This window comes from Coniophora puteana (assembly GCF_000271625.1).
Source record: "Coniophora puteana RWD-64-598 SS2 unplaced genomic scaffold CONPUscaffold_4, whole genome shotgun sequence".
Lineage (NCBI taxonomy): Eukaryota > Fungi > Basidiomycota > Agaricomycetes > Boletales > Coniophoraceae > Coniophora > Coniophora puteana.
Genome location: NW_006913056.1, coordinates 779271 through 794171, shown reverse-complemented (window position 1 = coordinate 794171; position 14901 = coordinate 779271). Strand labels below are relative to the sequence as shown.

General features: G+C 51.2%; 3 protein-coding genes across 3 annotated transcripts; all 3 read left to right on the top strand.

The window, feature by feature from the left end:
- Nucleotides 1–4005: 4005 nt before the first annotated feature.
- On the top strand, nucleotides 4006–4910 carry CONPUDRAFT_52503 (uncharacterized protein; the record flags this gene model as incomplete). The annotated part of the gene is made up of 4 exons (XM_007768151.1): nucleotides 4006–4300; nucleotides 4351–4435; nucleotides 4490–4540; nucleotides 4595–4910. The coding sequence occupies 4 exons, from the start codon at nucleotides 4006–4008 to the stop codon at nucleotides 4908–4910; spliced, it is 747 nt and encodes a 248-aa protein (XP_007766341.1).
- A 554-nt stretch (nucleotides 4911–5464) lies between these two features.
- On the top strand, nucleotides 5465–10129 carry CONPUDRAFT_120963 (ARM repeat-containing protein). Its single transcript, XM_007768585.1, has 18 exons — nucleotides 5465–5579; nucleotides 5636–5841; nucleotides 5908–6168; nucleotides 6218–6502; nucleotides 6561–6688; nucleotides 6738–7130; nucleotides 7185–7383; nucleotides 7434–7544; nucleotides 7600–7671; nucleotides 7729–7914; nucleotides 7966–8046; nucleotides 8094–8535; nucleotides 8588–8745; nucleotides 8794–8859; nucleotides 8914–9007; nucleotides 9061–9164; nucleotides 9214–9655; nucleotides 9710–10129. The coding sequence occupies exons 1-18, from the start codon at nucleotides 5486–5488 to the stop codon at nucleotides 9760–9762; spliced, it is 3375 nt and encodes a 1124-aa protein (XP_007766775.1). The 5' UTR covers nucleotides 5465–5485; the 3' UTR covers nucleotides 9763–10129.
- A 163-nt stretch (nucleotides 10130–10292) lies between these two features.
- On the top strand, nucleotides 10293–11988 carry CONPUDRAFT_53327 (uncharacterized protein; the record flags this gene model as incomplete). The annotated part of the gene is made up of 2 exons (XM_007768214.1): nucleotides 10293–10376; nucleotides 10429–11988. 2 exons carry the CDS (start codon nucleotides 10293–10295, stop codon nucleotides 11986–11988), a joined length of 1644 nt encoding a protein of 547 aa, XP_007766404.1.
- Nucleotides 11989–14901: the final 2913 nt, after the last annotated feature.

The following is a 14901-nucleotide window of genomic DNA, read 5'->3' as shown; positions in this document are numbered from 1 at the left end:
CTGGTCAGACTACCTGCGGGAGCTCGGAGAACGTCGACATTTAGGCGTTTGGTGTATCGGGTGAAACAAACGGAAAGCACGTATGTCTTCGACACGTTCTATACCTACTCCTAAACTGTTGGGCAGAAGGGTACGCGGATCAGCTTACGCGGCCGCCGCCGTCAAGGTCTATCTTAATTTGCGTCTATGAGGCTGCGCATGGATGTTTATGTAGCAACACGGCTGAAAGACTCACAGTAATTCCGAATGGTCAACTTGTCTGAGAAACGGCGTGCGGCGAAGAGCTTGAGATTAAGCACTGCAATCTGTAATCATGTGCAAAGTACGCCGCGTGCAACAACCGCAAGAGTGCGTTACTTCTCTATGATGAACCGCTGTATAGCCAAGATGAAGTGATTGGGTACTCACGGAAAGCAATTTGTTGCGATGGTTCATGATCGGAACCCAAGGTTGATGTAATCATTTCCGAGACGCGATGATTCTTATGTACTAGCATGCATACGATCATGGCTCAGAACAAGTTGCATGGCGTGGCGATGGCGCCAATTTGCTGTTTGCTGAGTGAAAGGTTCGAAATAACCGTCCTAGATGTCGCTGTAAGGGGCTCGCGTTTTCGGAAGTTCAAACCGTTCGAGCTCAGATCGATCAAATGGGCGGGAACGAGCGGGAAGGTCGCACGTCGCGCCGCCACTTCACCAGCCGTTAATCATTCTCTCAGCCCGAGAACGACGAAGGCGACATAAATGGTCATCATTGCAGACTTCTTTGGTGACGATTTACTCGAAGGTAGTCCACAATAATTCCCGTTGGGGCAACTGGCGACCCTCGAAATCGAAGCGGATGTTGCAAGGGCCCAGGGGTGCTGGTGAATCTCGCGCTCATACTTTGGAACGTGGTTTGTCAGTTTTACATAATATAACCAAGTCGAGTTCTTACGTGTTTCTGATCTTGTGCCTGACGAAGTTTGCTACGATGTCGTCTTCGATGGCTGATCTAGTACTCCTTGTGTGGTAAGTGCACGTCGGGAGCTCGGGGTCTCCCTACTAGTACTGCGATCGTCCCACTCGGGAGCGGCGGAGAATGCAGGTGCGAGCTAGCTCAGAAGCACTGACAAGACAAGTTAGCAGAAAGTGGCTGGCGTGGGATTGACCACTCTGGTACTGGAAGGTGAAGATCTTTTTGGGCCATGGCTTTCCGCTTTCGAGCTTCCAGTGGACGGCGAATGGATTAATCGTTCTTCGGCCATTCCGGTGATATCCTCCAGGCGCCCAGACTGTGGACCCGGTGCGGAGCTATCCAGGTGCCCAGCAATTATGGTCAAATTTAGCCCATGCAAATATAGACTTACAGGAAATTGGATCTCCCAGCACGTATATCGAACTTGCCTCAAGGACGGTGGCTGCATGCGAACTGGGGGCCATGTGCAGCTAAAGTCCTGCGTAGCTGCATATCGGTCATGCCCAGGATCCCGATGCGATCCAAGATCGAAGCCAGTGCCTCTATGGGCAGACTTCTGTTGATGATATGCAACTCACGAGCCTTTCATCCGCGGTGAATTAGTTGCTGTGAAGGACCAGCTGTGTTTTCGTCAGACGCTGGTGCTGGCACAAGCTTGCGACTTTGTCTGCCCTTTGGCACCACAGTCTGGGTGCAGAACGGGTGCCTAATCAAACCAAAAATGTGTTCGTTTCAATGCGTTTTCTGACATTTGCTCCCGTACTTGTGGAGACGGAACCCAATGCCGTACACAAAGCCGCAAACCAGACGGTGTTGTCGCACCCAGCATTGGATGAGTGGATGTTCGGCTCGGCTGTCAACTTGTTCCCGTGTTCATCCGGACGGCGTGGACATTTTGACCGCCGAGACGCTGAGATATCTGGTATCAGAAATGACGGAGAGTTCCTGCCTCCTCGTATGTGTCGCACCTCTGTATCTCCCGACCTTGTCCTTTTGATCCTCGAGCTTCTTTATGACGGAGAGTCATCTTGCTGGTGCGTGTGAGGTTCCACGAGTCCCATCGCTGAGGCTCTTCCCTTTGATCATTCATCGCTTTTTCCCGATGTCGATGGCGGCCTCTTACTTAACTACAACAGACCCGCTAATCCGTGCCCTTTCTTTCTTTCTCGGATCCCTTGTTGCTACTCGGACCTCAGCGCTCAGCATGAGGTGAGTCTTGCGGGGTCCCCCTCGAACGCGAGGCTTCTCTAGTAACTCATAAAATGCCATCGAAGACTTCTGCTCCCGTGAAGCGTACTTCGCTCAGGATTTTCGCGGTTGCTTCATCAAATGTCAACGGAGACGAAATTGAATTCATCTCACCCCAATTCCGTGTCCCTGCCTCGAACTCGTCGGCCCTTCTTTATTATCTCGATAACCTTGTTTTCTTGTTTATAATCCCCCGAAGTGTGACTGCGTCCTCGATCGCTCTCTTTCACCCCTGCCATGTCCTCCCCCAGACGCATTCCTATTCCTCCGCCCACCACTGGTCGTCTCGGCCGCCTCCAGCCTTCCCCTTCGCTTCCTAACATGCGGTAAGTAGCTTTGATTGTGAATTCCCACCATTGTATATTAATCGTGAGCATTTAAGGCCTCCCGCACGACTTGGGGACGCACCGGCTCAGTCGTGGGTTACCTATTGTGTACATCTGTGTTAAAGCGTTGACCATGGGCCGTTTTTTATTTAGCTCGCCCCTCAGACCGCGAGTGGACACATCGCCCAGGCCAGATGATCAGCGTCAACACCGCCGACATGTATCTAGCAAACCGATCAAGTCTGAGTATATCACTCCGCCTCTCACTCCAAGATCTTCCCTTCAAAGCGATACCAGCGAATCGGAACGTGGTCACCTCTCTATCGATAACTCGACGTCGGTCGACGGTTTGGCCAACAGCGACTCGTCGGACGTACGTAACAACTTGCTGTAGCCGTCTTTGTCCTAATGACACACAGGACTCCGATCAGGAAGAGGGAAGCGCCCTTCTTACAAGCATCCGTGTTCATGTTTTAAGGCACGACGGCAGTGATATAGTGGCTGATCTTCGAGGCATCCTGAGCTCGTACGGAGAGCTTCACTCTCTTCGGAGCGAGGACGAGGACAAAAAGGTGATTTTCATTCCGATCTTAATGCCTTCAACCATGTATGCGTCGCATTGTGCGATGCTGTGGACATGGGTGGCAGCTCTTAACCTTGGGTCGCCTCGATAGCTGGATTTTGAAGCTGACAATTTTCTCAGATTTTCTCCGCATACTTTCGCGAAGGTTCGATGGCTCAGACCGTATGGGAGTCACTTAGCAGCGAGAACGGCACTTTGCTTAACGGAGTCACCTTTCGAGTGCTCGAGTCAGACGATACTCACGGGCGGGCGGTGACTTCAGAAGCTCACGAAGAGTCTACCATCAACACCAAACTACAGCACATCGCTCTCTTGGACTCAACAGCATTGGAGTCGCTGCCCACCTCTGATACGAATCAGGCTCCTCAGCTTTTACCCCCATTCCCTCACCCAGGACGGCTAACTCACGGCAACTACACAGGATATGAATATAGCTCTCCGCAGGCCCCAGTCGCTGCGTCGCGCTCTGCACGCTCAACTCCTGGCTTCCGAACTTGCTCCGATCTATCGATGAAGCGCCACGAAACTTCAGCGACTCCTCGCGGCAGTGTTGCCCCATCTCAGGCTGACACCGGCCCTCCGACGGGCAATTGGACCCACGGCTCTCCCCCTGCTGATGTCCAATACTATGCCTCTCCCCCATCTCTCGAGTCCACGGTGAACAACTCAGTGTTCGCGTCCAGCGGCGCCTCGGGGCTTTACATCCCCACTCATACTTATAACCCTCAGCTATACTGGGGCGACCACAACCTGCCGCAGAATCACGATCCGTACAGCGGTATTTCCACGACGACTTGGGCGCCTTCCAGCGCGTTACCTCCTACTCCAACATCTGGTGGATATTGGCCCTCAAGTGACCCATCCATGCACTACTTTAGCTCCCCACAGCAAATGTACGGATACGCGTATGCGTATGTTCCATCGCAATATTCACCTCCGGGTCAACCGTCCTACCAACCCTCCGTCAACTCATCTCCCGGAAACCCAGGGATCACCTCTTCGCACCCAGTCTCAGAGGCGAACCAGATTGATATCCGGAAGATTGAGACGGGGCAGGATATGCGCACGACAGTGATGGTGAAGAACATCCCGAATAAGATGACGGACAAGGAGCTGCACAAGTACATTCAAGACGTCTGCCCTCGAAAGATTGACTTCCTATATCTTAGGATGGACTTCAAAAACGGTTAGTTCTTGCAAAGTCAGCACTTTGATTCAACCTTATCAAGCATCTAGGTTGCAATGTGGGATACGCCTTTGTCAACTTCATCTCGGTTAGAGATCTTCAGTACTTCGTGAAGGAGAGGTTGAATAAAAAATGGTCCGGATGCTGCAGCTCGCATATTGGTATAACGAACTGACCTTCGATTAACAGGAACATGTACTCGAGCGAGAAGGTCCTGCAGATGAGCTACGCGAACTATCAGTACGTGTGTATGTTTTCTTACTTTGGACCCATCACTCACCGTAACTTCCTCAGGGGTAAAGAAGCACTTGTCGAGAAGTTCAAGAATTCTTCTATCATGGATGTTCAAGAAGATTGGCGACCCAGAATCTATTATTCTAGCGGGCCACATCAAGGTTTACCCGAGCCATTTCCCAAACCCACTCATATGCGCAGGAAAGAACGGAGCACGATGAATCGGGGCGCATTATATGTACCTGGTGTCAACAGCCATGGATCTGGATACCATGGCCGGACCCACCAGCATGGCAACCCCTCCGGCCCGCGGTCCTGGGCCTACGGCGGCGTGTCAGATAAATTCGCTGGCACTGGTTATGTCGGCGGTTATTGATCACCCTTTCACTCCTTCCATGGACTATCTCCACTCCTTAGGTTTATCGCATGCGTTTTGCTAATGTTGTAGATTTCGTGCTTGTTGTGCTCTTGCTGTGTTCGTCGGTTGGTTGGTCGTTATCTTCCGCTTTGTTGTGTTCGTCCCCACCATGTTGCTTCTGTAGAGATCGTTCGAATGTGTACTGACCGAGCTTCGTTATGTCGTGAACAACTGACCTTCTGTATTACCCTCCACTGTAATTACTAACCTGCTAAAATATGAATCGTGCTTTATTCTGAGATTTTCGTTGTGGGAGTGATCATTGGTGAATTGTTTTCGAGGACGCTTATATAAATGAAAGAAATGGGCATCTGAAACAGCTTCCTTTGCCTGTATCTAAGTGGCTGGCGACAGTGCAGAGAGAAGGAACCACGGAGGCTTCCGAAGCTCCGAGATTCAGATTGATGTCCAAAACGAGGAATCATATCTTCTCACCTCTCCGGCCGTCCGCTACCTTCGTTCAACTGCTATACCTTCCGCTAGGCTTTTGTCGCGCCGGAGCATTCAACGCTTGAGAAACCAAATAGTCCACAATGGACGCCGCTGCATCAAAGGCAGACGAAGAAAAGTCTCGCCATGCGCGGCGGACAAAGGTCAAACAACAGAACGCAAACCGGGACACGCCAGGTTCATATCTTTCCTTGAATTATTCGATCCTCAAACTCACGCCTCCTGCCATGAAGACTCTGCAAAATTGGACTCATCCCTCAAGCGACACACTGCGCTCATCAAACGCATGCGTCAGACTGTAGGCTCGGATAACCGCGACCAAATCGTCAAGGATATAGACACACTTTCGCTCGAGAAGTATGTCGATGAGATCGCAGGTGCAACACTCGAAGGCATTGCTCGCTGCAAAACGGAGAAGGACGTATGGAGTGCGGTTGAGGTGTGTGTCATCGCGCAGCGCGTCTCTTGATCCAACTGACCCCGGCTGCTATGACGTCCTGTGTAGATTATATGTGCGCTGCATCGTCGGTTCCCCGCTGCGTACACTGGCGCCCTCATTCCACTTCTTGGCGGAGTCCTTGCTCCTCCCAACAAGGCTGCGCTTTCTGCCCTTCCGCAGGATCAGCGAGAGAAGGAGGACTCGGTGCGGCTTTCTCGTCAGCGCCCTGTGCTCCGCGTGTGTGCGGAGTTAGCCCTTGTCGGGATTATCAGAGATGGGCCGGGTCGAAGCGGGGGAGAGTGGATTATGAAAGCGGTCAAGGACTTGGTACGCCACCTCATTACTTTGAGATAGTAGTTGCTAAACGCCATTGAAGCTCTCCAATGATCCGACACTCTCCTCGCTGCCTTTGTTATCTACCTTCCTGAAGAACTACTCGAGGCCGTACCTTGGTATTGTGCCGCCCCAACCGAAGCAGTCGCAGACGGATGCAGAGTCAGGGCAGGCGGCGTCATCAGCGCAAAGCGAGGTCCAATCACACTTCCCTCCCATCGTCCATGAAGGAGAAGAGCTAGTCGAGCAGGAGATTAGGGATAGGTTCAAGCGCATGTGCGAAGGGTACTTTGATAATGTCGCAAAGAAGTTGGTCATCGAGCACAAGGTTAGCACACTTCTTCATCACTTGTAGGGTCCCCTAAAGTGCTTAACGCGCTCTACAGCGCTTGCAAGATCAAGATAGAAGGAATCACGAAGCATATATTCGATCTGGAGAAATCTTCGAAGATAGACAGCAAGCGTATGAGAAGATGACTAAGAGCTACGAAAAGTTGCTTTCGAACTGCCAAACGTATGTTTCATTGTAGCCCCTGAAATGCTGTCGCTTACTTCGGGTGTAGACTCTCAGAGCTGCTTTACATGCCTATGCCCTCCTTGCCGACTGCGTCGCAGAAGACTGAGTCTATTCAAATAGGCACCAACACCGGACTACATTCCGGCGATGATGACGAGGGCTTGTCGGTAGGAGGCAAATGGGAAGACGAAGAAGAACGTCGATTCTTTGAGGACATCCAAGACTTGAAGGACTTTGTACCAAAGAGTGTTCTCGGAATAGAGGGAGAGAAGCAGGAAGATACCGAGGGTGACGAAGCGAAGGAAAAGCTGGAAAAGGAGCGGGCGGAAGCAGACGTGAAGAAACTTCAGGAGGAGCTGCAGGACCTCAAGCTCGATGGCAAACCACCTCAACCAAACGGAGATACAGTTCAGGAGAATCGGGTGAATGGCCATGATGGGTGCGTTACAATGTAACTTTTCAGTTTCCATGTTATTGACAGGATATCGTTCAGTGAAAAGACACCTGATCTCGAGTCTCCGAAGGCGGGCAGCCCCCCTGGATCGCCTCAGCTTGCTCCTCAAGGCCCGTCCCAGATGCTTACTGCTCTGCTGGCTCGCCTTCCTGATGCCACCAACCGAGCTATGATCGATCAAGCTGCAGTTGAATTCACCTTTTTGAACTCGAAAGCAGCCAGGAAGCGTCTTGTGAAGGTATGCCCCACTCTATCGCTTGCTGGCATTGCCTGACTATACTCGTACAGTTTCTGGGCTCTGTTCCTAAGAATCGCACGGACTTGCTCCCTCATTATTCTAGGTTAGCCGCGACGCTCAACAAGTACATGCCAGATATCGGGACAGAGCTGGTTGCCATTGTGAGTTATGCGATGCCACGGTCTTTGGCATAAGTTCATGGGCGCGTGACCATAGCTCGACGAAGAGTTCCGATATTTGCAACGCAAGAAGAATGTTGTCAAGGAACTGGCAGAGACCAGGATCAAGGTACGCAGTACTCTCTAAGAATTATTGGCCGGATTTTTCTGACTGGTGTTTGTATAGAATATTGCATTCTTGTCCAATCTCACCAAGTTTTGCGTCGTTCCTTCGCACCTTATCCTCCATATGTTCAAAGTCTGTCTGGATGACTTTTCGGGAACGAATGTAGAGAATATTGCTCTGCTGCTGGAAGGTTGCGGTCGATTCCTGCTGAGAAGCGAGGATACACGAGCGAGGTTCGAGACGATGGTTAGTTTTCTGTATTTTACTCTTCAATATGGACACTGACTTTTTATGTAGCTTGAGTTGATGAGACGGAAGCAAAGCATGCAACATTTCGACCAACGACAAATTCTTCTTCTCGAGAATGCATATTACCAGGTAAGCGCTTGGTGTCGGGTTTAATAATTTAGGCTCAACGTTAGTAGTGCAACCCTCCTGAACGCGCCCCTAGAGAAGAAAAACAGAGGACCCCTATCGAGCTTTTTATGCGTCACCTAATCTTCGATGTCCTTGCAAAGAAGACGATTGACAAGGTGCTCAAGCTCATTCGCAAGCTTGACTGGGACGATCCTGCGGTGGTGCGGAGTTTACATAAAATATTCACGAAACCATGGAAGATCAAGTACATCAACATTAGTCTTCTTGCCATGCTGACCTACGACCTGCAACGTTATCACCCATCTTTTGCGATCGCCGTGGTTGATCAGGTCCTTGAAGACGTTCGCATAGGGTTGGAGCAGAATATTTATGGCGCGAACCAACGGCGGCTCGCCACCATGAAATACTTGGGGGAGCTTTACATCTATCGCGTGGTAGGCTCTGCGCTGGTGTTTGATACGCTGTGGTCCTTGGTTACGTTCGGACATCGTAAGCTCATCTCTCTCATTGAACTGATTTTGTGCTGACTGTTGGGGTAAAGCTGACGGACATCCAACCCCTCACGGACCTTGTCCTATGGACATGCCCGATGACTTTTTCCGCGTGCGACTTGTCTGTGTCATGTTGGACACCGTCGGGATGTGCTTCGATCGAGGCACCCAGAAGCGCAAGTTGGATAACTTCCTCGTTTTCTTCCAGGTGGGCGTTCATGGGTGAAGCTTGGATTCCTCGCTAACCGGTTTCTAGTATTATGTTTTGTGCAAAAGCGACACTCCTATGGACGTCGATTTCATGCTCTCTGACTCTTTGGAGGTACGATTTCTTGGTCACTTCCTCGAAGATAACTAGTTTGACAATTTTGTCTAGGCTATACGTCCTAATATGCCCACACACAAGAACGTTGCCGAGGCTGCCGTTGCCGTTGATGAAATGTTTGATGTGGCCATGCAAAATGCAGGATGTAAGCGTACCATTTTGAGTCATGTTAATCAACCTTCTCATTGGTCATCAAAGTGAAAAATTCCGAGGATAGCGCTGAAGAAAGTGACGGAGAGGACGGAGACAGACCCATTAGGGAAGACGAAGATGACGAGGAATCGACAGAACAGGAGACCTCCGTAAGTTTCTCATCTATCTTCACTTATCTTTATCAAACATTGTCTGTAGGATGGCGAACGTACGGCATCTCCGGAGCCGGTCGTTGTCCGCAATGCGCCAGAGCATCTTGGTCCCTCTGAAGAAGCAGATGCCGAGTTCGCGAAAGAATTAGCGAGGATCATGACTGAATCATCTGCTGAATCCCGCAAAGTCGACAAGAAGGCGGCTTGGTGGGATACAGCAGTTCTCGCTCCAGGTATGCGTAAGAAACGCACGGATGATCCCGATGGCGAGGGCGATGGGGACTCCGGCACCGAAGGACCTGTCATGAATTTTACTGTCATTACTAAGCGTGGCAACAAGCAGCAGCTCAAGCATCTTCCCGTTCCCGTCGAGTCGTCGCTGGCTGTTCACACTCGCTCTGCACAGCTTCAGGACAAAGTCGAGCAACAGCATCTGAAGCGTTTGGTCTTGAACTACGAGCAACGTGAAGAAGCTGAAGAGATGAAAGGCAAGTAAAATTTCTGATAACCTTCACGATGCATGTTATTTACTGTTACCATAGCTCTCGAAGCTCGCAACCGCGCCGGTGCTATCAAGATTCGTTACGTCGGATGACCCGAATCTTCACGCTGACTATCAAGAAGCACTATCGAAGCACGACACTGCTATTGCCGAGCGCATCTCGTCGCCGGGCCCCGTCGCTACCTGCTCTGCCTACCTTTTGGCGACTTGCCTTGAGCTTCCCGAAGAAGTTCTGGCCGGATGCCCCGCTTCTCGTCTGCAGCACTGACCGGCAGACGGCAGGGCGGCCGGCAGTCAATCGCCCAGACATTTTCAGGCGTCCGTCTTCGGAATGGAAAGGCCAGACTGTTATTATGATACTATTGATCCGTATGCACACATAGATAGGCGTTGATATTATGCACACTACTTCTTGATAACTTGGGAATGTCAACCTCAGAATGAATGGGCTTTGCGACGTTAGCTGTCGACTCTACTGCAAACTTGCTGCCAACTGTAAAGTCGAGGTATCTGTTTCGGTCATGTGATTGAACGCGTCAAGGCCAGGGCCGTGACTACGCCCACTCTTTACCTGTGTTAACTTCCCCTCATCCTTTGCTCGTCCTTCTCCTTGTGGTCTCTTGATGTCGCAACATGATAGATTCAAGGAAGGAGTTGTGTGTTATAAGAATGGGCAGTACGACAAAGCAATTGAACACTTTACCGAGGTAAGTAACAGTCTGGTCTATCTGGCGTCACTGACGAGGTGTTAATTGACAGGCCCTATTGTCCAACGGCGACCAGTATAATATATACGATTCTCGGGCTGCAGCTTTCGAGAAGCTGGGAGACATAAAGGCTGCACTCCTTAATGCGAAGAAGGTCATTGACCTTGCTCCAGAGAGATGGCAAGGCTATGCGCGCTCAGCGCGCCTTTTCCATGACCTGAAGAAAATCCCGCACGCTGCTCGGATGGTCCAGCTTGCCCTGGAACGTATCAAACCCGAAGACTCGCAGCGACGCACGGAACTCGAGAGGCTGCAAGCGAGCATAGCAGAGTCTCAAGCACGCGCTGACGCCCAACTCCGCAAAACCGCATGTCACATTGGCATGCTACCAGTGGAAATCCTGGCTGAAATATTCGCGCTGGATGTCACTCCGAATGCTGGGCGTGCCATTACGCTGTCGCACGTTTGCAAGTTCTGGAGGCGTCTGGCTTCGGAGAACCCTACCTTATGGCGAACTCTGGTCCTTTCTGATCGACAGCCGGAACGCAAGCTACAGACATGGCTTGAGCGTTCCAGCTGCAACATCCACTCTCTGCATCTGACCGACCGCTTGCCCCATCATCAGTATGGGAGCCTAATGGGAGCCTTAGATAAGCTCCAGTGGGAGAGACTCCGGTCTTTCACATTGACCTGCAGCGACGCCTGCGGCATCGTTATACGACTATCTAATGGCAAACATAACTTTTTCTCAGACCTTGAGGAGTTTGAAGTCTCCTCCACTCGTTTTAGCGACAAGAGATTAGAAGAGCTTCTTCCACAATCCCTTCGTGCATTTACTTTGAACGAATGCCTGATCCTGACGGGTGATGGCGGGCTTTGGCAGCACGTTACCCGTCTTTCTAGTCTCACACTCAGGTCTAGCACGCTGGACATTCGTGCTGTCTTGGAGGGAAACCCTTTACTTGAGAACGTAACCATATCCGGCGGCATCATACCCCATGAATCTATTGTGCCCCAGCCTCTTTCTCTTGACCGTTTGTGCCATCTTGACATTCAAGATTGTGGCAACATTTCGCGCTTGCTAGACCAGCTTACTGCCCCTGCTCTCCGGACTGTCCGATTTGTGGGCAATCCTCTTGACAGTAGCCATCTTCTCGCCCTCTTTCCCGACCGCCTCACCGAGCTCACCGAGTTACGCCTCGGTCGATGCAGCCTGCAGGCGTTCGATGTTATCCGGATTCTGCGTAATTCTCCATCACTCATCACATTGGAGGTCTCGACAGTGTATGACTGTGTCAACAAGATCTTGGACTTCCTGTCTGGCTCCTCATCGGAAAAGTCACAAGAATCCTTACTTCCGTGCCCAGCACTCCAACACGTCGATGTTTCACGTTGTACAGACCTCAAGACAGGCCCAGTCATTCGGTTTGTCAAGAGCCGCAAGGTGGTATTGGATGATAGCGAAGCGGATGAAGGTTCTTCTCTAGATTCCCTGCGGCTGGATGGTTGTCCGGACTTCCAAGCGGATTGCTTGCCATGGCTGAGGAAGCAGATCAAGGTAGTAAGCTGTGTGTATATGACTAAAAAGCAAGCAAAAACTGTTAAGCGGTAGATGGGCCAATACCTGTTTGCTAGACTCATGTCCGCTATATAGTCACTATATTGGCTACATCTATTTTGTGGATAGAAACTTTGTAGATATGTACACTCAAGTCGCGATCGGCGTGCTGTTGAATGAACGTCAGCTAGACAGGGGTATCCATCACTTGGAACCCGATATCCGAAACGCGACAAATCCATGGTAACACGGTTCGCGTCTCAGGGAACCCGTCTTCAGGCCTCAGGAGCTTTGGCCATCCACAGCTCATTGCTTTATGTTCAAACACGACAAGAACCATCCAAACATTCCAAATCATCCACACCTACCATTGGATGCAAGACTCTGACGATTACTGGGGAGATGACATCGAACTTGATGATGCTACATTGGCAGTACTTGACGAGGAGGAGAACAAGTTCCAACGCTCGCAGACAAGGCCTCCGGACACTTCTCCACCTCCAAAACGCCAGAAAGTAGCACACGCTTGGCCGGCATATCGGGCGAACTACAACTCCAGCCAGGACGACTCTGAGGAACTTCCTGAGATATCCATTCGAGGCGATGGCTCATACACTGTGAGCGCTGCTGCGACGTCCGGCGCGTCGACCAGTGCTGTCCCCAGGCCCATCGTACAACCGCGTACACCCGTCGTACAAGTGCAGAGGGCAGCCTCCGTCGCGTCTGCAGCAAGACCTCAAGCACCCGCACTGAGAGGAAGGTCGCACTCAGGTGGTAGCATCGCACAATCACACACCCCGAGAGCCCCTCCGCATCAAGCACCTGCAGCGAACCGCCAAGGAGTGGTGGCGAGAACTCCAGTCCCTCAACCACGCTCTCATGTTCAGACCAGGCCGCCTCCTGCACTCGCGCCGCCGCATGGACCAGGAACATCTTTGTTGCAGGGTCAAGTTCAGGACATGCAACGCCAATTGGCAGAGGTCAGTATCGTGTCTTCGTCTTCTCAAAAAGCAGTTATTTAGAGTGCATCTTAATCCAGCTTCGCCAAAGTAACGAGAAGATGCAAAAGGATTTACATGATGCTTTGGATACCAAATTTGCGAAAGAAGGCGAAGTGACGATATTGCGAAAGGCCAGCGAGAAGGTTAGACTTGAGATTCTTCACAAGGGTTAGGCATTGGTGTTGACCAACAGGTTTCCACAATTAGGCTGTTCAAAATCATGCGGATCAACTCGCAAAGTTGAAGGTGGCCAAGGCTGAAGCGGACGCAAAGCTAATTCAGATGCAGAAAGATTTCGAGGAAGAAATGGAACGAGTGAAAACTCAGTTTACGTTCAAAGTGAGTGTCTAAAGCAGGTATTCATGGACGTTCCCCTGACGTTGGCATTCCCAGCAACATGAACTGCAAGCCGCTATTCGCAAACCACCAGGGACAGGACGGTCGACGAAAATTAACTATGCCCTTCCTCCAGCTCCGGTCCCTCCACCTTCGCAGATGCGAACATGGAATCAAATTTCTGCACCTGGCCCTTCTCAGGCACCATTTGGAACACCCAACCGGCCACGCTTTGGCGAGACTCCTCGACCCCAGGGGCCCAAGAGACCGCCAGGCTTCGAACCACCGAAGCTTCCGGATGGGTTCCAAACTGCTCAACCGACGACCCCGTCCCGCAGCAAGTCACAGCTCGGGAAGACGCGTTCGGGCAACGTCTTTGGCGGGTTTGGACTTCCTGACAGTACCCAGAAGACCCCCACCAGGCGTGGCCCTGATAATGGGTTGCGTTCATCGCCGCCGAAGGGTTCGAGCCAACCGACGTTCGACGATCAAGACGTGTTCATGAGCGACTTTCCTCCTGTGGAGCCTGATGGCCTCGGGGATGGAAATGCGTTGGCAATGGACATGGAAGACATTGATGCACCACGTCCTCCCGCTCCATTCCTTGATGTAGGTTTATCCCTGTTCTTGAGTAAATCGATAGGTTTACTAACTAATTTTGTAGCTCCACCGACTGATACTTACGCACATGTCGGTGCAGGGACAGCCGACGTTCCAGCTCATGATGCAGATTACCAACGTCCCATCAGACTTGAACGAGGAATATGCCGCCGCCGTTACGCAAATGCTGGAGGTTCTTTCGAGTACTTCGGAAGGAGACGAGAGGGCGGACAAAGAGTCTCTGAACGCTGTCTGTGATTCTTTGCTTCGGATAGCTCACGTGTCTCTCAAGATGACCAACGTAAGTATTTTCTCAACGATACAAAAAGTTGACTAATTGCGGGTAATGTACAGTATACCGTGCTCGCTGCGCTGTTTAACTTTCTGTCCCTCTCGGTCTACTCTATTACCGGACTTTGCTCTTGTCTCCTTGCTGTGTGCGCGCCTGAACCTTCTGAGCAGACGTTACCCAAAGTGTTTTCAATACTTTATGTCATCATACGGGATCATCTGGTCAGCCTTGGGGATAACAACACGAAGTCACTCGAGGGAGAAGGCAAGGCTGAGGAAGATGGCCGCATAGTGAACGCGTTGGGCGAAGAGACTATGAGATTAATGGAAGCAATTTGCTGGAGTACTCCGAAGGAACAAGAGAACCGGTAGGTTGTCTTATGCTCGTGTTATGCTATGCTAATCCAGGGCCCATTAGGCTCATGTCCATCATTACCTCTCAGTCCGTAATACCGGCGCTCCTGAATCCCGAACGACCATGCTGGTTCTTGACTAGGAGCGTCCGGATATTACTATGGCTTTCCATACGTAGGTGCTGTCGTTGCAAGGCGTTGACGACATAGCTCACGGTCAACAGGGCCCAACTTGGCTCGAATGTTGCTCGCTTCGCCCGACGTCGAGACTGGAGGCGTTCCCGTCACACTGCCGCAAATTGAGCAGGTGGCGTATTTCCTATACGACGACAAGTTCAGAGGGTCTGAGGTCAGCTGTCTTCCATCCATTCCCCCCCCCCCAAACC

What these genes read in the sequence shown, in the direction of transcription:
- CONPUDRAFT_120963 (XM_007768585.1), top strand. Translation starts at nt 5,486, where the DNA reads ATGGACGCCGCTGCATCAAAGGCAGACGAAGAAAAGTCTCGCCATGCG. An exon ending in CGGGTGAATGGCCATGATGG is followed by an intron (nt 7,131 to 7,184) that starts GTGCGTTACAAT and finishes GATATCGTTCAG; the next exon opens with TGAAAAGACACCTGATCTCG. An exon ending in TCGAGAATGCATATTACCAG is followed by an intron (nt 8,047 to 8,093) that starts GTAAGCGCTTGG and finishes CAACGTTAGTAG; the next exon opens with TGCAACCCTCCTGAACGCGC.